We start from the raw sequence: 23509 nt of genomic DNA on the forward strand, positions 1-23509 counted from the left end.
ACCTCAAAGATCAAAGGCAAATAAGCCCACAAAGATGAGAAAGAATCAACACAAAACGCTGAAAACTCAAAAGCCAGAGTGCCTCTTCTGCTCCAAATGACCACAATACCACTTCAGCAGGGGCACAGAAGTGGGATGATGCTGAGATGGCTGAACTTACAGAAGGAGGCTTCAGAAAGTGGGCAATAAAAAACTTTGTTGAGTTAAAGGAACATGTTGAAACCCACTGCAAAGAAGCTAAGAATCATGATAAACCAATACAGGAGCTGATAGCCAGAACAGGCAATTAAGAGAGGAACATAACTGACCTGATGGAGCTTAAAAACACAAGAACTTTATAATGCAATCACAAGTATCAATAGCAGAATAGACAAGGCAGAGGAAAGAATCTCAGAGCTTGAAGATTATCTTTCTGAATTAATTCAAGCAGGTAAGAGTAGGGAAAAAAGAATGAAAATGAATGAACAAAACCTTAGAGAAATATGGGATTATGTATAGAGACCAAACCTATGACTGACTGGGGTACCTAAAAAAGACAGGAAAAATGGAACCACATTGAAAAACATACTTTAGAATATCATACAGAAGACCTCCCCCAACCTAGCAAGAAAAGCCAAAATTCAAATTCAGGAAATCCAGAGAACCCCAGTAAGGTACTCCATGAGAAGATCAACCCCAACACACATAATCATCAGATTCTTCAAGGTCAAAATGAAAAAAAACAAGTTAAAGGCAGCCAGAGAGAAAGGCCAGGTCACCTACAAAAGGAAGCTCATCAGACTAACAGCACACCTCTCAGTGGAAACCCAAACCCTACAAGCCACCAGAGATTGGGGGCCAATATTCATCATTCTTAAAGAAAATAAATTTCCAACCCAGAATTTCATATCTGGCCAAACTAAGCTTCATATGTGAAGGAGAAATAAGATCCTTTTCAGACCAAGCAAATGCTTAGGGAATTTATCACCACCAGGCCTGCCTTGCAAGAGCTCCTGAAGGAAGGACTAAATATGGAAAGGAGAAATTGATACCACCCACTATAAAAACACACTGAAGTACATAGACCAGTGACACTATGAAGCAACCACATAAACAAATCTGCAAAATAACCAGCTAGCATAATGATGATAGGATCCAATTCACACAAAACAATACTAACCTTAAATGTAAGTGGGTTAAATGCCCCAATTAAAAAGACACAGAATGGCAAGCTGGATAAAGAGCCAAGACCCATCAGTAGGCTGTCTTCAAGAGATCCATCTCATTTGCAAAGACACACATAGGTTCAAAATAAAGGGATGGAGGAAAATTTACCAAGCAAATGGAAAACAGAAAAAAGCAGGGGTTGCAATTCTAGCTTCTGACAAAACAGACTTTAAACCAACAAAGATAAAAAAAGACAAAGATGGGCATTACACAATGGTAAAGGGTTCAATTCAACAAGAAGAGCTAACTATCCTAAATATATATGCACCCAAAAAAAGAGCACCCATGTTGGGAAGAGACCCCCAAATCTGGCCATAAACTGGCCCCAAAACTGGCCATAAACAAAATCTCTGCAGCACTGTGACATGCTCATGATGGCCATGATGCCCATGGTGAAGGTTGTGGGTTTACCAGAATGAGGGCAAGGAACACCTGGCCCACCCAGAGCGGAAAACTGCTTAAAGACGTTCCTGAACCACAAACAATAGCATGAGCGATCTGTGCCTTAAAGACATCTTCCTGTTGCAGATAACTAGCCAGACCTACCCCTTTATTTCGGCCCATCCCTTTATTTCCCGTAAGGAATACTTTTAGTAAATTTATAATCCATAGAAACAATGCTTATCACTGGCTTGCTGTCAATAAATATGTGGGTAAATCTCTGTTCAAGGCTCTCAGCTCTGAAAGCTGTGAGACCCCTGATTTCCCACTCCACACACTATATTTCTGTGTGTGTGTCTTTAATTCCTCTAGCGCCGCTGGGTTAGGGTCTCCATGACCGAGCTGGTCTCGACAACCCAGATTCATACAGCAAGTTCTTATGATTTTCAAAGTGACTTGGACTCCCATACAATAATAGTGGGAGACTTTAATACCCCACTGACAATATTAGGCAGGTCATCCACATAGAAAATTGACAAAGATATTCAGGACCTGAACTCAGCTCTGGATCAAGTGGACCTGATACATATCTACAGAACTCTCCACCCAAAAACAACAAAATATGCATTCTACTCATCACCATATGGCACTTACTCTAAAATTGATCACATAATCAGAAATAAAATATTCCTCAGCAAATTAAAAAGAATTGAAATTATAACAGACCAAAATGCAATCAAATTAGAACTCAAGATTAAGAAATTTACAATGGCACTAGCGGCACACCTGACTGGTAGTTCCTTCCCCAGGAGAGATTCCTCTGCCGTGGAGTCCTACGATGTAATCACCAACCAGCCTGTTGTGATCGACATGGATCTGGTGTGATTAAAGCTGGTTTTGCTGGTGATCAGATCCCCAAATACTGCTTTCCAAACTACATGGGCCTACCCATGCACATTCGTATCATGGCAGGAGCCCTTGAAGGTGACATCTTCATTGGCTCTAAAGCCAAGGAGCACCAAGGGCTGCTCTCGATCAGCTATCTCATGGAGCATGGCATTGGCAAGGACTGGAATGACATGGAACACATCTGGCAATATGTCTATTCTAAGGACCAGCTGCAGACTTTCTCAGAGGAGCATCTTGCGCTCCTCACTGAGGCACCTTTAAACCCACAAAGACACCAGGAACAAGCTGCTGACGTTTTCTTCAAGAGCTTCAATGTGCCTGCTATTTTCATCTCCAGGTAAGCTGTGCTCAGCCTTTATGCCACAGGCAGGACCATGGGGGTGGCGTTGGATTCTGGGGATGGCATCACCCATGCTGTGCCCATCTATGAGGGCTTTGCCATGCCCCACTCCATCACGTGCATTGACATCACAGGCCGGGACATCTCTCACTTCCTGCGCCTCTACCTGCATAAGGGGGGCTACGATTTCCACTCATCCTCCGAGTTTGAGATTGTCAAGGCCATAAAAGAAAGACCCTCCTACCTATCCATAAACTCCCAGAAGGAAGAGACACTAGAGACAGAGAAGGCTCAGTACTACTTGCCTGATGGCAGCACCATTGAGATTGGTCCTTCCCAATTCCGGGCCCCTGAGCTGCTCTTCAGGCCAGACTTGATCAGGGAGGAGAGTGAAGGCATCCACAAGGTCCTGGTGTTCGCCATCCAGAAGTCAGACACGGACCTGCAGCTCACGCTTTTCTCCAACCTCATCCTCTTGGGAGGCTCTACCTTGTTCAAAGGTTTTGGTGACAGGCTACTGAGTGAAGTGAAGATCAGGATATCTGCACCTCAGGAGAGACTGTATTCCACGTGGATTGGGGGCTCTATCCTTGCCTCCCTGGACACCTTTAAGAAGACGTGGGTCTCCAAGGAGTATGAGGAAGATGGTGCCTGATCTATCCACAGGAAAACCTTCTAATGCTGGGATATCATCTTCACCTCTCTCTGAAGTTAACTCCACTTTAAAACTCACTTTCTTGAGTCGGAGTGTTTGTGAGGAATTGCCTGTGTGTGTGAGTGCATGTGTGGATACAAGTGTGTGAGCACATGCAAGAGCCGTGTGGCCCAGGGACCCCAGGCCCAGAAAGGATGATGAACTACCTGCGATGGTGATGGCCTGAGGCCTGGGGGTGACCACTAACTGGCTCCTGACAGGGAAGAGCACTGGCAGAGGCTGCACTCCCTCCTCAGGTGGGCCTCTGACTGGCTGCAGGGGACTCCGTTTACTCCACAGAGAGACAGAGGGAGATAAGCCACCCCCTGGGAGATCTTGCTGCTGCCCATCCTAGGCTGGACTGGCCCCACCCTCACTCCCACCCACCAGGGTGCCCTGAGGCCCCAGGCAGCTGCTGCCTCCCCTTGCTGGTCACTCCGCTATCAATGCCCCCTGACTGGGCACTGAGGACTGGGGCTGGGGTTGAGCTCTGTCTGGTTTTGTTGCCATTTTGGTTTGGGAGGCTGGAAAAGCATCCCAAGAGCTAATACAGAGACTGGAAAGTCAGGAGAGAGCAGGAGGCCCTCATATTCACCAGGGAACAGGACGCCCTCATATTCACCAGGGAACAGGACCACACCAGCCACTGGAGGAGGGCAGGAGTATTCCTCCCCCTGAATGGCTGCAGAGATAATGTTCCCAGGCCATTCCCCTTCCAGGGGCCTTGGGACAGTTTAAGGTGCCTGCTGATTCCAGGTCCTTGCTTTCCATCCGTTCTTGTTGCAATGCCATCTTCAAACAGTTTTATTTATTGAAGTGTTTGTTCAGTAAGCGGATGGAGACAGGGAGCTCACTGCCTCCTGCCCTGCCACACTAATGTTTATAGCACCTAAGCTTAGCCTAGCCTCCAGGGCTCCGCCTCTCCCTGCTGATGGTGAGCTGACAGCATCCACAGGTTGCAGGACCATTTGAAATTGGAAGCTATACTCAAAGACACTCCCACCAGCCTCTTTCTCCCTCTTCCTCTTGCTCACTGCCGTAGAATCAACAGGCTGGTTGCTGGTTAGATTTTCTGAAACAGGAGGTAGAATTTTTCTTTGGCAGAGGCCCCTAAGCAAGGAAGGGGTGTTGGAGAGCCAGTGTCCTTAGTACTGGAGAAAGCTGCAATTAACCATGTTGCCTTTTGCCACTGTAGCTGACCAGGCAACTAAGCTGTAGAGGTAGGATGGCTCCCTCTTGGCTGATCTTGGGCCATTCTTGACCTTGGACCTGCTTGGTTAAGGAGGGAGAGGGCCAGACAAGAGTACCAGGAGCTAATGGAGCCAGGGCTGACTCCTAGCAGTGGTCCAAAGGACTTTAGCCCAGGTTGTGCAAAGCTGGGGCCAGCCTGTCTTCACTGGCACCCTCACCTGTGACATCATGACCCACCCCAATCCCAGACCCCATGCAGTAGTCTCCCCCATGCCCCCATGCCGTCCTATGACCAAAGGCCCCTGCCAGGTATGAGCCAAAGCAGCAGGTGTGTGTGAAAGTGATGTAGCACTCTGCAGACTGCAGTGCACTTAACAACTCACCTCCCTTCGCTTAGCCCAAGCCTGTCCCTCACACAGCCTCGCACAAACCACACTGCCTGGTGGGGCTCACTGTACTGAAACAAAGTCATTCTGATAGACACATTTAAAAAAAAAGAAAGAAAGAAAGAAAGAAATTCACTCAAAATCACACAACTACATGGAAAATAACAACCTGTCCCTGAATGACTTGGGTAAATAATGAAATTAAGGCAGAAATCAAGAAGTTCTTTGAAACTAATGAGAACAAAGAGACAACATACCAAAATCTCTGAAATGCAGCTAAAGCAGTGTTAAGAGGAAAATTTATATCACTAAATGCCCACATCAAAAACCTAGAAAGATCTCAAGTTAACAACCTAACATCTCAACTAAAAGAACTAGAGAACCAAGAGCAAACAAACCCTAAAGCTAGCAGAAGACAAGAAATAACCAAGATCAGAGCTGAACTGAAGGAGATAGAGACACGAAAAACCCTACAAAGAACAAATTCAGGAGCTGGTTTTCTGAAAAAAAGTAATAAACTAGATACACCACTAGCTAGACTAATAAAGAAAAGAGAGAAGAATCAAATAAACACAATCAGAAATTATAAGGGGGATATTGCCACTGACCCCACAGAAATACAAACAATCAGCAGAGAATACTATAAACACCTCTGTGCACATAAACTAGAAAATCTAGAAGAAATGGATGAGTTCTTGGACACATACACCCTCCCAAGACTGAACCAGGAAGAAACGGAATCCTTGAACAGATCAATAATGAGTTCTAAAATTGAGGCAGTAATAAATAGCTTACCAACCAAAAAACTCCCCAGACCAGATGAATTCACAGCTGAATTCTACCAGAGGTACAAAGAAGAGTGGAAACCATTTCTACTGAAATTATTCCAAACAATTGAAAAGGAGGGACTCCTCCCTAACTCATTGTATCCAGCATCCTCCCGATACCAAAACCTGGCAGAGATACAGCAAAAACAGAAAACTTAAAGCCAATATCCTTTGTGATCATCGATACAAAAATCCACAACAAAATACTGGCAAACCGAATCCAGCAGCACATCAAAAAGCTTATCTACCATGATCAAGTTGGCTTCATCCCCAGGATGAAAGTTTGGTTCAACATATACAAATCAATAAATGTGATTCATCACATAAACAGAACTTAAGACAAAAAAAATATGATTATCTCAATAAATGCAGAAAAGGCTTTCAATAAAATTCAACATCCTTTCACGTTAAAAACTTTCAATAAACTAGATATTGAAGGAACATACCTCAAAATAATCAGAGCCATATATGACAAACCGACAAATAATATCATACTGAATGGGCAAATGCTTGAAGCATTCCCTTTGAAAACAGGCACAAGACAAGGATGCCCTCCCTCATCACTCCTATGCAATGCAGTGTTGGAAGTTCTGGCCTGGGAAGTTAGGCAAGAGAAAGAAATAAAGAGTATTCAAATAGGAAGAGAGGAACTCAAATTATCCCTGTTTGCAGATGACATGATCCTATATCTAGAAAACCCATTGTCTTGGCCCAAAAACAACTTAAGCTGATAAGCAACCTCAGTAAAGTCTCAGGATACAAAATCAACGTGCAAATATTGCTAGCATTCCTATATACCAACAACAGGCAAGCAGAGAGCTAAATCCTGAACTCACATTGTCAACTGCTACGAAAAGAATAAAATACCTAGGAATGCAGCTAACAAAGAAAGTGAGGGGGACCTTCTCAAGGATAACTACAAACACTGCTCCAGAAATCAGAGATGACACAAAAAAATGGAGAAAAATTCCATGCTTGTGGATAGGAAGAATCATATCATGAAAATGGACATACTGCCCCAAATAATGTACAGATTCAATGCTATTCCCATTAAACTTCCATTGACATTCCTCACAGAATTAGAAACAACTATTTTAAAATTTATATGGAACAAAAGAAGAGCCCAAATAGCCAATACAACCTTAAGCAAAAAGAACAAAGCTGGAGGCATCACACCACCTAACTTCAAACTATATTACAAGGCTACAGTAACTAAAACAGCATGGTACTGGTACAAGAACAGACACACAGGCCAATGGAACAGAATAGATAACTCAGAAATAAGACTTGCACATCTACAACCATCTGATCTTTGACAAACCTGACAAAAACAGGCAAGGGGAAAGGGCCCCCTATTTAATAAATGATGCTGGAAGAGCTGGCTAGCTATATGCAGAAAATTGAAACTAGAACCCCTTCCATACACCACATACAAAAATTAATTCAAGATGGATTAAAGACTTAAATGTAAAACCCAAAACTATAAAAACTCTAGAAGAAAATCCAAGCAATAGCATTCAGGACATAGGCACAGGCAAATATTTCATGACAACAAAAAGCCAAAAGCAATACAAACAAAAGCAAAAATTGACAGATAGGATCTCATCAAACTAAAGAACTTTTGCACAGCAAAAGAAACTATCATCAGAGTGAACAGACAGCCTACAGAATGGGGGAAAATGTTTGCAATCTATCCATCTGATGAAGGTCTAATATCCAGAGTCTAAAAATAAGCAAATTTATAAGAAAAAAACAACCCCATTAACAAGTTAAGCAAAGGACATGAAGTGTCACTTCTCAAAAGACACACATTCAGCCAAGAAACACGAAAAAAAGTTCAACATCACTGATCATTAGAGAAATGCAAATCAAAATCACAGTGAAGTAGCATCTCATGCCCGTCAGAATAGTGATTATTAAAAAGTCAAAAAAACAGATGTTGGCAAAATTGCAGAGAAAAAGGAACACTTGGGGTGGTTCCAAGATGGCCGAATAGGAACAACCCCAGTCTACAGCTCCCAGAGTGACACAGAAGACAAATGATTTCTGCATTTCCAACTGAGGTACTGGGTTCATCTCACTGGGGATTGTCGGACAGTGGGTGCAGGACAGTGGGTGCAGCACATCGAGCGTGAGCTGAAGCAGGGTGAGGCATTGCCTCACCCAGGAAGCGCAAGGTGCCAGGGAATTCCCTTTCCTAGCCAAGGAAAGGGGTGACAGACAGCACCTGGCAAATCAGGTCACTCCCACCCTAATACTGCACTTTTCCAATGGTCTTAGCAAACGGCACACCAGGAGATTATATCCCGCACCTGGCTTGGAGGGTCCTACGCCCACGAAGCCTTGCTAATTGCTAGCACAGCAGTCTGAGATCAAACTGCAAGGCGGCAGTGAGGCTGGGAGAGGGGTGCCCGCCATTGCCGAGGCTTGAGTAGCTAAACAAAGCGGCCTGGAAGCTCGAACCAGGTGGAGCCCACCGCACTCAAGGAGGCCTGCCTCTTTAGATTCCACCTCTGGGGGCAGGGCATAGCCAAACAAAAGGCAGCAGAAACCTCTGCAGACTTAACTGTCCCTGTCTGACAGCTTGGAAGACAGTAGTGGTTCTCCCAGAACCCAGCTTGAGATCTGAGAACGGACAGACTGCCTCCTCAAGTGGGTCCCTGACCCCTGAGTAGCCTAACTGGGAGGCACCCCCCAGTAGGGGCAGACTGACACCTCACACAGCCGGGTACTCCTCTGAGACAAAACTTCTAGAGGAATGATCAGGCAGCAACATTTGCTGTTCACCAACATTCGCTGTTCTGCAGCCTCCACTGCTGATACCCAGGCAAACAGGGTCTGGGAGTGGAACTCCGGCAATCTCCAACAGACCTGCAGCTGAGGGTCCTGACTGTTAGAAGGAAAACTAACAAACAGAAAGGACATCCACACCAAAACCCCATCTGTACGTCAGGATCATCAAAGACCAAAGGTAGATAAAACCACAAAGATGGGGAAAAAACAGAGTGGGAAAACTGAAAATTCTAAAAATCAGAGCGCCTCTCCTTCTCCAAAGGATTGCAACTCCTCAACAGCAATGGAACAAAGCTGGGCAGAGAATGACTTTCACGAGTTGAGAGAAGAAGGCTTCAGACGATCAAACTTCTCCGAGCTAAAGGAGGAAGTTTGAACCCATGACAAAGAAGTTAAAAACCTTGAAAAAAGATTAGAAGAATGGATAACTAGAATAACCAATGCAGAGAAGTCCTTAAAGGACCTGATGGAGCTGAAAACCATGGCATGAGAACTATGTGACGAAGGCACAATCTTCAGTAGCTGATTCAATCAACTGGAAGAAAGGGTATCAGTGATAGAAGATCAAACGAATGAAATGAAGTGAGTAGACAAGGTTAGAGAAAAAACAATAAAAAGAAACAAACAAAGCCTCCAAGAAATATGGGACTATGTGAAAAGACCAAATCTACATCTGATTGGTGTACCTGAAAGTGACGGGGAGAATGGAACCAAGTTGGAAAACACTCTGCAGGATATTATCCAGGAGAACTTCCCCAATCTAGCAAGGCAGGCCAACATTCAAATTCAGGAAATACAGAAAATGCCACAAAGATACTCCTCGAGAAGAGCAACTCCAAGACACATAATTGTGAGATTCACCGAAGTTGAAGTGAAGGAAAAAATGTTAAGGGCGGCCAGAGAGAAAGGCCGGGTTACCCACAAAGGGAAGCCCATCAGACTAATAGCTGATCTCTCGGCAGAAACTCTACAAGCCAGAAGAGAGAGGAAACCAATATTCAACATTCTTAAAGAAAAGAATTTTCAACCCAGAATTTCATATCCAGCCAAACTAAGCTTCATAAGTGAAAGAGAAATAAAATCCTTTAAAGACAAGCAGATGTTGAGAGATTTTGTCACCACCAGGCCTGCCCTAAAAGAGCTCCTGAAGGAAGCACTAAACATGGAAAGGAACAACCAGTACCAGCCACTGCAAAAACATGCCAAATTGTAAAGACAAATGAGGCTAGGAAGAAACTGCATCAACTAATGAGCAAAATAACCAGCTAACATCATAATGACAGGATCAAATTCACACATAACGATATTAACTTTAAATGTAAATGGGCTAAATGCCCCAATTAAAAGACACAGACTGGCAAATTGGATGAAGAGTCAAGACCCATCAGTGTGCTGTATTCAGGAAACCCATCTCATGTACAGAGACACACATAGGCTCAAAATAAAGGGATGGAGGAAGATCTACCAAGCAAATGGAAAACAAAAAAAGGCAGGGGTTGCAATCCTAGTCTCTGATAAAACAGACTTTAAACCAACAAAGATCAAAAGAGACAAAGAAGGCCATAACATAATGGTAAAGGGATCAATTCAACAAGAAGAGCTAACTATACTAAATATATATGCACCCAGTACAAGAGCACCTAGATTCACAAAGCAAGTCCCTAGAGACCTAGAAAGAGACTTAGACTCCCACACAATAATAATGGGAGACTTTAACACCCCACTGTCAACATTTGACAGATCAACGAGACAGAAAGTTAACAAGGATATCTAGGAATTGAACTCAGCTCTGCACCAAGTGGACCTAATAGACATCTACAGAACTCTCCACCCCAAATCAACAGAATATACATTCTTCTCAGCACCACACTGCACTTATTCCAAAATTGACCACATAGTTGGAAGTAAAGTTCTCCTCAGCAAATGTAAAAGAACAGAAATTATAACAAACTGTCTCTCAGACCACAGTGCAATCAAACTAGAACTCAGGATTAAGAAACTCACTCAAAACCATTCAACTACATGGAAACTGCACAACCTGCTCCTGAATGACTACTGGGTACATAACAAAATGAAGGCAGAAATAAAGATGTTCTTTGAAACCAATGAGAAAAAAGACACAACATTCCAGAATCTCTGGGACATATTTAAAGTAGTGTGTAGAGGGAAATTTATAGCACTAAATGCCCACAGGAGAAAGCAGGAAAGAAATAAAATTGACACCTGAACATCACAATTAAACGAACTAGAGAAGCAAGGGCAAACACATTCAAAAGCTAGCAGAAGGCAAGAAATAACTAAGATCACATCAGAACTGAAGGAGATAGAGACACAAAAAACCCTTCAAAAAATCAATGAATCCAGGAGCTGGTTTTTTGAAAAGATCAACAAAATTGATAAACCACTAGCAAGACTAATAAAGAAGAAAAGAGAGAAGAATCAAATAGATGCAATAAAAAATGATAAAGGGGATATCACCACCAATCCCACAGAAATACAAACTACCATCAGAGAATACTATAAACACCTCTACACAAATAAACTAGAAAATCTAGAAGAAATGGATAAATTCCTTGACACATAAACCCTCCCACAACTAAACTAGGAAGAAGCTGAATCTCTGAATAGACCAATAACAGGCTCTGAAATTGAGGCAGTAATTAATAGCTTACCGACCAAAAAAAGTCCAGGACCAGACGGATTCACAGCCAAATTCTACCAGAGGTACAAGGAGGAGCTGGTACCATTCCTTCTGAAACTATTCCAATCAATAGAAAGGGAGGGAATCCTCCCTAACTCATTTTATGAGGCCAGCATCATCCTGATACCAAAGCCTGGCAGAGACACAACCAAAAAAGAGAATTTTAGACCAGTATCCCTGATGAACATCGATGCAAAAATCCTCAATAAAATACTGGCAAACCGAATCCAAGCAGCACATCAAAAAGCTTATCCACCATGATCAAGTGGGCTTCATCCCTGGGATGCAAGGCTGGTTCAACATACCCAAAACAATAAACATAATCCAGCATATAAACCGAACCAATGACAAAAACCACATGATTATCTCAATAGATGCAGAAAAGGCCTTTGACAAAATTCAACAACCTTCATGCTAAAAACTCTCAATAAATCAGGTATTGATGGGATGTATCTCAAAATAATAAGAGCTATCTATGACAAACCCACAGCCAATATCATAATGAATGGGCAAAAACTGGAAGCATTCCCTTTGAAAACTGGCACAAGACAGGGATGTCCTCTCTCACCACTCCTATTCAACATAGTGTTGGAAGTTCTGACCAGGGCAATCAAGCAGGAGAAGGAAATAAAGGGTATTCAGTTAGGAAAAGAGGAAGTCAAATTGTCCCTGTTTGCAGATGACATGATTGCATATCTAGAAAATCCCATCGTCTCAGCCCAAAATCTCCTTAAGCTGATAGGCAACTTCAGCAAAGTCTCAGGATACAAAGTCAATGTGCAAAAATCACAAGCATTCTTATACACCAATAACAGACAGACAGCCAAATCATGAGTGAACTCCCATTCACAATTGCTTCAAAGAGAATAAAATACCTAGGAATCCAACTTACAAGGGACGTGAAGGACCTCTTCAAGGAGAACTACAAACCACTGCTCAATGAAATAAAAGACGATACAAACAAATGGAAGAACATTCCATGTTCATGGATAGGAAGAATTAATATTGTGAAAATGGCTATACTGCCTAAGGTAATTTATAGATTCAATGCCATCCCCATCAAGCTACCAATGACTTTCTTCACAGAATTGGAAAAAACTTTAAAGTTCATATGGAACCAAAAAAGAGCCCGCATTACCAAGTCAATCCTAAGCCAAAAGAACAAAGCTGGAGGCATCACGCTACCTGACTTCAAACTATACTACAAGGCTGCAGTAACCAAAACAGCATGGTACTGGTACCAAAACAGAGACATAGACCAATGGAACAGAACAGAGCCCTCAGAAATAATGCCATCTATCTACAACTATCTGATCTTTGACAAACCTGACAAAAACAAGTAATGGGGAAAGGATTCCCTATTTAATAAATGGTGCTGGGAAAACAGGCTAGCCATATGCAGAAAGCTGAAACTGGATCCCTTCCTTACACCTTATATAAAAATTAATTCAAGATGGATTAAAGACTTACCTGTTAGACCTAAAACCATAAAAACCCTAGAAGAAAACCTAGGCAATACCATTCAGGACATAGGCATGGGCAAGGACTTCATGTCTAAAACACCAAAAGCAATGGCAACAAAAGCCAAAATTGACAAATAGGATCTAATTAAACTAAAGAGCTTCTGCACAGCAAAAGAAACTACCATCAGAGTGAACAGGAAACCTACAGAATGGGAGAAAGTTGTTGCAATCTACTCATCTGACAAAGGGCTAATATCCAGAATCTACGATGAACTCAAACAAATTTACAAGAAAAAAACAACCCCATCAACAAGTGGGTGAAGGATATGAACAGACACTTCTCAAAAGAAGACATTTATGCAGCCAAAAGACACATGAAAATATGCTCATCATCACTGGCCATCAGAGAAATGCAAATCAAAACCACAATGAGATACCATCTCACACCAGTTAGAATGGCGATCATTAAAAAGTCAGGAAACAACAGGTGCTGGAGAGGATGTGGAGAAATAGGAAACTTTTACACTGTTGGTGGGACTGTAAAATAGTTCAACCATTGTGAAAGTCAGTGTGGCGATTCCTCAGGGATCTAGAACTAGAAATACCATTTGACCCAGCCATCTCATTACTGGGTATATACCGAAATGATTATAAATCATGCTACTATAAAGACACATGCACACGTATGTTTATTGCGGCACTATTCACAATAGCAAAGACTTGGAACCAACCCAAATGTCCAACAATGATAGACTGGATTAAGAAAATGTGGCACATATACACCATGGAATACTATGCAGCCATAAAAAATGATGAGTTCATGTCCTTTGAAGGGACATGGATGAAGCTGGAAACCATCATTCTGAGCAAACTATCGCAAGGACAAAAACCCAAACACCGCATGTTCTCACTCACAGGTGGGAATTGAATAATGAGAACACATGAACATGGGAAGGGGAACATCACACACCTGGGCCTGTTGTGGGGTGGGGGGAGGGGGGAGGGATAGCTAGGAGATATACCTAACGTAAATGACGAGTTGATGGGTGCAGCACACCAACATGGCACATGTATACATATGTAGCAAACCTGCACGTTGTGCACATGTACCCTAAAACTTAAAGTATAATTTTAAAAAAGTAAAGAAAAACAAACACTTATACACTGTTGTTGGGAGTGTAGATTACTTCAATCATTGTGGAAGACAGTGTGGTGACTCCTCAAAGACCTAGGGGCAGAAATACTATTGGACCCAACAATTCCATTACTGAGTATATATCCAAAGGAATATAAATTGTTCTACCAAAAAGAGACATGCACACGTATGTTCACTGCAGCATACTCACAATAGCAAATACATGGAATCAACCTAAATGCCCATCAATGATACACTGGATAAAGAAAATGTGGTACATATACACCATGGAATACTATGCAGCCATAAAAAGGAACAAAATCATGTCCTTTGGAGGGACATGGATAGAGTTGGAAGTCCTTATCCTCAGCAAACTAATGCAGGAACAGAAAACCAAACTCCGCATGTTCTCACTTATAAGTGGGGGCTGAATGATGAGAACACATGGACACAAGGAGGGTAACAACATACACTGGGGCCTGTAGGAAGGAGGTATTGGAGGAGGGATAGCATCAGGAAGAATAGTTAATGGATGCAGGGCTTAATACCTAGGTGATGGGATGATCTGTCCAGTAAACCAGTATGGCACATGTTTACCTGTGTAACAAACCTGCACAATGCCATACATGTATCCCTGAACTTAAAAGTTAAAGAAAAAACATAAAAAACAGTAATAAATAAAAAACATTTTAAAGGAACAAAAGTCCTTTGTCAAAAGGGTAGCAAAAGAGAAGGGGAAACATCAAACTGGGGCTGACCCTACTAGCAACCTCCCCAAAAGCCCCTTTCCCACCCTTCCTCTTTGCTGGCAGTCAGCTTCCCACTGGCACCTGTTCTCAGCCTCCACTGCAGGCAGGGTGGGCAGGGGGTCCAGGGGTGCCAGTGTAATATAAAACATGTATATTGGGATTGCCTCCCATTTTATCCTCCCTTACCAGGCATGAAAAGAATCCCTCCTACATCTGCTCTTAGATACTGAGGGTATGGACTTTATAACCATGAGAAGACTGAGGATATGGACTTTGTAACCATGAGGAGAGACATCACCAATAAGCAAAGGACGGCAGAGTGGAATGACAGCAAAGGCTGGTCTCTGAGGATATCACAAGCCATAAATCCACCCTGAGAGAACCTAGCTGCAGGCTTTTGTCAAAGGAGACTAACAGTAAAGCCGCTTATTTTGGCAGGTGTCATGTTACTTGACCAAAAAAATCTTTACTGAAACTTAGACTCAGAAATTTCACTTAAAGGCCAGCGTGGAAAACTATTTTAATATAATAGACCGAGAAAATAAATTATTTATTACAATTACCTCCTTTATAACTATGTAATTATCAAAATCCTCAAACAGTTGATATTTTAAGACTCCTGGTTCAGGATAAAAACTAAGCACACATTCATCTTCACTGGCTCCTGAAACCCCACAAAAAATGATTAAAACGTTTGAAAAGGTAACAAACTCTGAAAACTGCAAAGAAGGAAAGAGGGACAACTAGCCAGCAAGAGATTTCAACAAATTTCTGCTCCATGGAAAAAGGCTGGAAGCATGTTCTCCTATAAAGGGTGGAAGACATGACACAAGCCTAAGAGGGAGATAATCTGCCAGGCCGAAAACTCCAGGACTTGAGTCAGTAGACATAAAGGACTAAAGGTTAACTAAACTAAATCATAGAGGGACACATTATGAAATTCTGCAGATGAAAGACATGCACAGTGGCTGGGGTTTACTTTATACATTATCTAATATTATTGTGTTATATTGTGTAAATTAAATCATATGCACACATCTAAGCTTTGAAGAGGGAAATCAATGTTAAAGCAATCTAAGGTCTTTATATTAGCCAAGGGAAGAGTAATGATACTGATTAAGTTTAGATTTAGTTGGGGCTCTTTCTTTTAAAAGTCTATTTACAGAAAACCTGAGCCAGTTAGCTCCCTTTTCCCCTCTCTGCTCTCCCTCCTTACCAGGGGATTCTTCCCTAAAAACAAAAAAACAAACAAAAACAATTAACAAATGACCTGAAGAGAATCATGACTGCTAAAGAAGTTTCCCATACACCAGGGTTAGAGCTCACCCTATTCTGGCACTGGGGGCTCCTCAGACTAAAAGCTACTTCCCAGCCTCTGATAAGCCCTATCAACACACAGAATTTCATTCTTATTCAGGGGATGGTACTAGCAGGAAAGACCCCTCTGTATCTAACAGTAGAAAAGCCCATGAGAGCTCTCTGGAATAATCAACCTAGTCCCTCATTGTTCAATAAAAATAGATAAGCCAGACCTAATAAAGAAAACCGGCAACATGAAGATAAAATTTAAGAATAACCAAATATAAATTAATTAATTAACTAATTAAAAAGAATCTGAGCCCAGAGAAAGCAAAAACAATTCAGAGAACAGAAGAGAACTTAAGGAAAAAAAAAAAAACTTCCTAGTCATGGAAGTAGTAAGAAGGCAATCAATATGAAAACAGGAACATGACGCTATGAAAAAGAACAATTCGAGAAGAAGAGAAAACACTTGTAAATTAACAATATGACTGATGATGGCCAGGCACGGTGGCTCATGCCTGTAATCCCAGCACTTTGGGAGGCCATGATGGGTGGATCACCTGAGGTCAGGAGCTTGAGACCAGCCTGGCCAACACGGTGAAACCCCGTCTCTACTAAAAATACAAAAAATTAGCCGTGTGTGATGGCGTGAGCCTGTAATCCCAGCTACTCAGAAGGCTAAGGCAGGAGAATCGCTTGAACCCAGGAGGCAGAGGTTGCAGTGAGCCAAGATCGTGACAGAGACTCCATCTTAAAAAAACAAAAAACCAATATGACTGCTGAAATAAAACAATATGGCTGTTGAAATAGGTAATAAAGAAAAGTGTTAAAGTCAAGAGAATTGCCAGCATGGTAGCTCATGGTGGGGGAGGGGGGCATCCCTTGAGCCTGGGAGGCAGAAGGTACAGTGAGCCATGATTGTGCCACTGCATTACAGCCTGGACGACAGAGTGAGACCCCCCACTTCCCCCCAAAAAAAATCTCCCATACAAACAGACAAAAAACCAGAAATTATTAACAGGAAGTTACGGGATCTAGAGGATCAGTCCAGGATATTCGATACCTGACTCAAAGGTGTTTCAGGAAGAAACAGACAAATGGAATTAACGAAATAATCGTTTTGTAAAATAAAATCTCCCAGAGCTCATGAGACATGAGTTTTCAAACTGAAAAGACTCAGAGCATTGAGTAGATAAAAATGATACCTAAATGACATTTTCAGACATGCAAATGTCAAAGTGAGTTTTTAAAGGACAGTAACAATCTTCGTTTCATGCGCAGAGAAGACTATGGTTACTTGGGCTTAAAAATAATTATTGGGGCCAGGCGCGGTGGCTCACACCTATAATCCCAGCACTTTGGGAGGCCGAAGCAGGCAGCATGAGGTCAGGAGATTGAGACCATCCTGGCTAGCACGGTGAAACCCCGTCTCTACTAAAAATACAAAAAATTAGCTGGGCATGGTGGCACACACCTGTAATCCCAGCTACTCGGGAGGCTGAGGCAGAAGAATCACTTGAACCTGGGAGGCGGAGCTTGCAGTGAGCCGAGATCACACCACTGCACTCCAGCCTGGGCGACAGAGAGAGACTCCGTTTCAAAAAAATAAAACATAACAATTATTAGGCTGGGCACGGTGGCTCACACCTATAATCCCAGCACTTTGGGAAGCCAAGGCTGGGGGATTCCTTGAGGTCAGGAGTTCGAAACCAGCCTGGCCAACGTGATGAAATCCATCTCTACTCAAAATACAAAATTTAGCCAGGTGTGGTGGGGCACGACTGTAATCCCAGCTACTCAAGAGCCTGAGGCAGAAGAATGGCTTGAACCTGGGAGGTGGAGGTTGCAGTGAGCCGAGATTGTGCCACTGCACTCCAGCCTGGGCAACAGAGCGAGATTCAGTCTCAAAAAATAATAATAATTATGATTTTTAGTTTACTAACATAAAATTTAAAAACGTAGTTTTCCCTGGGCCTTCAAATTCAGGCTATAAATCTTATTCTGTTTTTAAATCTAGTAAAGCAAAAACAATAACCTTTGCTTTTCTTTCATTACTGTTAATTCAACTTGAACTAAACCCCTTAATCAATCAATCCTACTATTATAAATTAAATTCATTTGATATTTCAAAATTCATTTGTTTTGCCTTTAAGCACTCTGAATGCCTGACTTAAGTAAAACTTTTCCAAACAATTACAATTCACTTAAATTAATAGAATGAATCTCATGTTCTTTGGAATGTAATAAAATCTTTAAATATCTCAAAAACAAAGATTATCTTAATGATGTCCTAAACTTAATACAAATGTTATGAATTAATAGTCTAAATTTGATGTAGTTCATCACATCTATTTAAACTCTCCCAAGGATTTTTTTCTTTTAAGTAAAAACAAATACAAAACAAAAAACACCCACCTAGAAAACAGTGTTGTCTTCTCATGGGAGTTAAAATTAACATCCCAATGAAGTACTAATTGCTTATAGACAGAGGTTTCTGACCAGGTCACAGGATCTGGGCTACATAGGCCAAGGATTTAGGGTAATCCTGCCCAAGTCACCTACGTTTACATTAAGCAGTTTTTATAGTTGCTGTCACAACAGCAAGTCCACAACCATCAGGTTTAGCTTGGTTTCTTCTACATTCAACTTACAACACTATGTGATTCTTCCATTTGATTCCAAAGGACCAATCTCTATGCCTTAAATACTATGCATTGAAATGTAAGTGCGGTTCCTGTAAAGCTTATATAATTTAGCATACTTTACCTTTGATAAATATCTTGTCTTTTATTGGGTTCTAGAGCTTCTTTCACTTGGCTCTCAGAAAGCAAACCATCAACCTATGGAGACCATTTAAAATATCACATTGTTAAATACCATAATAGCCTTAGGAAAGAAAACTTCTTTTTTTATCCAATATTTTATAATGAACACTTTTAAACATACAACAAAGTTTTAAAAATTTTACAGTGAAAACCCATATGCCCACTACCTAGAAAAAACATTAACATTTTACTATACTTATTTGATCTATCCATCAACCCACCTTATGCCTTTCAAAGTAAGTTGCAGTTATCAATACATTTCTCCCTAAATAATGGACTATGGATGTCACTAACTAAAGTTTAATATAAAATATGCATATAGTGAAAGGCACAAATATGAGGCATACATTTGCTGAGTTTCGACAAATGCATACAACTGTGTAACCAAAATTCTTATCAAGATGTAGAAAACTACCATCACCCTAGTAAGTTCCCTCATGCCCTTGCCAGTAAATCCCCTCCTTATTCCTCCATAGACAAACCTGTTTTGATATTTTTCCAACATAAATTAGTTTTGCCTGTTCTTGAAATTTTATATAAATGGACTTACACAGTAAGCACTCTTGTGTAACCTTTCCACAAAGCATGTTTTTGAGATACTTCCATATTGTTGTGTGTACCATTAGTTCATTCCTTCTCATTACTGAGTGGTATCCATTGTATTGAATGTATCATGACTTTCTTTCTCTTGACTTAGTAGTTTAAGTTTACTAACACTATATGTAACTTCGTCAATATACTCTCCAAAAAGGCACATACTTCTTTGGTCTGTTTTCTATAGATTACGTAGAGAAGATAAAGTGGATGAAAAAAAGAGAAAATTCCACTAGTTTCTTCTCTACTCTTGCAATTTGGCATCCATCTGAGTGTTATTTACAAAATTCACACACCTAGTGATAGAGCCAGTCATCACAGGCCTGACCCAGAGGGGATGTTGATTACTTGTCCTACGGACATCGAATAGAAAATCTGTTCCATATTCAGCTTCAGGTGTCCTCTGTGAGGACAGGGAAGAATTAGCTAATACTATCAAAATAAACTTTCCAGATAGTCAAGGTATCAAAAGGCTCCAGGGCCAATATTTCTCCAGGGAGAATAATCTTTGCAAAAGTTTGTTTTAATAATCATTTTTATAGTTTCCTTCTAAAACTTTTCCTGGTTCTCCTAATGTCCCACTAAATTTAAAATTAACTCATCATGACTAATCATCAGAGAAAGGCAAATTAAAACTACAATGAGGTACCATCTCACACTGGTCAAAATGGCTATTATTAAAAAATCAAGAAATGACAGATTCTGGTGAGGCTGACAAGAAAAAAGTACACATATACACTGTTGGTGGGAATGAAAATTAGTTCAGCCACTGTGGAAAGCAGTTTGGAGATTTCCGAAACAACTTAAAACAGAACTACCATTTGACCCAGCAATCCCATTTCTGTGTATATACCCCCCCCCAAAAAAATGATTCTACCAAAATGTCACATGCATGTGTATGTTCCCTACAGCACTATTCATAGCTATTCATAACAATAGCAAAGACATGGAATCAACATAGATGCCCACCAATGGTGGACTGGATAAAGAAAATGTGGTACATGTACACCATGAAATAATATGCAACCATAAAAAAGAATGAAATCATGTCCTTTGCAGCAACATGGATGGAGCTGGAGGCCATTGTCCTAAGTGAATTAGCATAGGAACAGAAAACCAAATACCATATGTTCTCACTCGTTCAGTACACATGGACATAAAGATGGGAGCAATGGACACTGGTAACTGCTGGGGGTGGGGAGGAGGAAGAAGAATGAAGACTGAAAGGCTCCCTATTGGGTACTATGTGCACTGCTTGTGTGATAAGCTCATCTGTACCCCAAACCTCAGCATAACACAGTGTCCCCATGTGACAGACCTGCACATGTACCCCCGAATCTAAAATAAAAGTTGAAATTTAAAAATAAGACACAGAACCATATTAAGATCCACCGAAGTTCAGCATAAGTCAATGCCAGAAGAGTATTTTTTTATTTTATTTATTTAAGTAAATTACTTATTTAAATTTTTTATTTCTGCCAGGAGAGTATTTAGCTTTTGTTGCACCACTGTGATTCCAATACACAGTCACCTAAATATTTACCTTCCAAATCCTTTTTACTTTAAACAAGAGAACAAAAATGGATAAAATATGAGCATCAGTGAATCTCTTACCGGCCTAAGATTATAAAATAATTTTACTCAGTGGAAAAATACTTGGTAATAGATCACATGAAAAAAAGTTAAAATAAAGTAAAATTAAAATGTCAGAAAATAAACCCACTGGTTGCTATTTACTTTTTTCTTATTTTTAATAAGAACTCAGTGTATTTTTAAAAAGTTTTTTTTTTTTTTTTTTTTTTGAGACCAAATCTTGCTATGTTGCCCAGGCTAGTCTCGAACACCTGGGCTCAGGTGATCCTCCTGTCTCAGCCTGCCAAGTAGCTGGTACTACTAGCATGAGCCACCACACCTGGCCTAAAATTTTTTATAAATATGAAAAAGAATAAAGAAAATCATAATAATCATCAGCATCCTGTCACAGAGAAATACCATATTAGCCTGTTCCCTTCTATGCTGTTCTGTGTATATTATATAAGTAACAATGTGATGAATACTTTTATACATCAATCTCTGTCCTACTTTCTCATTATTACATATAGCAGATCCCTGGAAATGTAATTTTTGAGCCTAGGTGCCTACACATATATTACACCTTGTCAAGCTGCTTTCCTGAAATGCTGTACAAGCACCTTATACACGGGAGCAGTGAATGTGCCTGCTTCATCACACCTTCCTCAAGACTGAGTGTTGGGATTTTTAAAATTTTTGTGATACTTTATGTGCTTTGCAATTACTTGAGTATCTTTGAAGTTAACATTCCTCATATGTTTATGAGTTACTTGTATTTCCTCTCTCGTTCACCTCCTTTGCTCATTTATCAGATCTTAATGTTCTTGCATATTAAGACTATTCCTTGACACTTATTTCGCTTGAGTTCACGGAGGCAATAATAATCTCCACTTGAGGAAGGCTCAAAGGAAATGGGCTTGGAAAGTGGAGGAGAGGAGCTAGGCTCAGAGTTGGGTTGGAAATGGTTACACCACTAAGTTTAGATTGGGAGATGAGGTGGGTTAGTGAGTTGTTAGGGTAGGAGGTTGAGACGTTAGGTGGGAGTGAGGGTCGGAGGAGGGGGCGCTTAGTTGATGGTCACCAATTTTGGGAGGTTTCGCCTTTGGCTGGGGGTTGAGTTGGGATCAGGAGGGGTTTAAATCGGGGTTGGGTGCTGGAATGTTACGGGGTAAGGGGACGTTACAACCTGGGAAGGTAAGTTGATTGGGGGCAAGCTCCCAGGATTAGGTGGGTTCACGGTGGGAAGGCGCAGTGCGCGCAACTGCGTCCGCCTGTCGCCCGCCCCAGGGCCCTCTGCACAGCCTGACCATACCTGTTGCTTCAGCTCCTGATTGCGGCGCCGCAGGGCCTGGAGAGGATCTCGCTGTCGTCTCGCCAGCATCTCTCTCGCTGCGGTGCCCTGATTGCTCCAGTTGCCAGGGAAACCAAGCGGCGGCGCCAGAGGGTGACGCCATCGATGTGCGTCCGCCTCCCACCCCGCCCCGCCCGGGCTGGTCCCGGGAAGGGTCAAAATGTTCTCTTGCGGTGGTCATCCCACGCCACCAGGCAGGTCACAGCCGGGGGAGTCGTTTTTCCTCGCCAATTCCTAAGGATAGGGGAACGTCCCCCGGCGCCTGAAACTACATTCCCCACAGTACATCAGTAATAACACCACCTTGTTGCTGGGATACCTGTTTTATGGCATTTGCTTTCTGATACCAATTTTGTAAGCTAATGTTAAGATACAATTTTAGCATCTTAAATTCTTTCATTAACTGCAAGGATAGCTTTCCTATGGAATATATGGTTCTGTTCCATACTCTCACTTCGAAAGGCAGTTTTTAATTCTTTGCCATTTAGGCTACTGAAATTTCATTTCATTCTAATATTGCACGTTGTCAATTCTGAATTCTGTAAGGATGGTAATTGTTCTACAGCAAATCTATGAGCAAATTATTAGTTCTCATTATGATTCCCAGTTTACATCAACTCTCAGGAAGGTTGTCATGTTTCCCCCATATGGGACTGCATCCCATGAATCCAATTCCAAAACTCCACTACACCAAAATTGGACTTGAATAAGAATGATGATGCTTGGGGCTCACCTTCCAAATGATGGACCCCATTAATATAAATGAATGGTCTTCAGAACAACCACAGGCCAGGCTGAACCATTATTTATGTACTTTTTTCTTCAAGTATAATACCTACAGAGAAAAGTGTACAGACTTTGCTCTGAAAACCCTCCACCCCATAACAGCACCCAGATTATGAAACAGAACATTATCTGCCTACTAACAGTCTTCCTGTCTTTCTAGTCCCTGCCTACCCCCACCCCCAACCTCTCAACCCTCTCACTTCTCCACCACACACCAAAGGTGAACAATATCCTAACTTATAAGAGCACAAACTTGTGTTGCCTTTTTTTGTACTATACAATGAAATTATGCACTGTGTGGTGG

At 41.5% G+C, this 23509-nt stretch overlaps 1 protein-coding gene and 1 pseudogene across 3 annotated transcripts in view; one reads left to right on the forward strand and one right to left on the reverse strand.

The window, feature by feature from the left end:
• The window catches only part of NPHP1 (nephrocystin 1), a 90444-nt gene extending 67614 nt beyond the window's left edge, over window positions 1-22830 (reverse strand). For all 3 annotated transcript variants that reach the window (XM_003277712.3, XM_012495732.2, XM_003277711.3), the window contains exons 1-2: window positions 22381-22830; window positions 18844-18917 (exon numbers count right to left, since the gene is read on the reverse strand). In XM_003277712.3, the coding sequence (XP_003277760.2) occupies window positions 18844-18917; window positions 22381-22449 (143 nt within the window). In that variant the 5' untranslated portion in view covers window positions 22450-22830. The remainder of the gene's footprint in view (window positions 1-18843; window positions 18918-22380) is intronic.
• On the forward strand, window positions 2511-3515 carry LOC100596478 (annotated as a pseudogene).
• Window positions 22831-23509: the final 679 nt, after the last annotated feature.

This window comes from Nomascus leucogenys, chromosome 14 (genome assembly GCF_006542625.1).
Source record: "Nomascus leucogenys isolate Asia chromosome 14, Asia_NLE_v1, whole genome shotgun sequence".
NCBI classification, from domain to species: Eukaryota; Metazoa; Chordata; class Mammalia; order Primates; family Hylobatidae; genus Nomascus; species Nomascus leucogenys.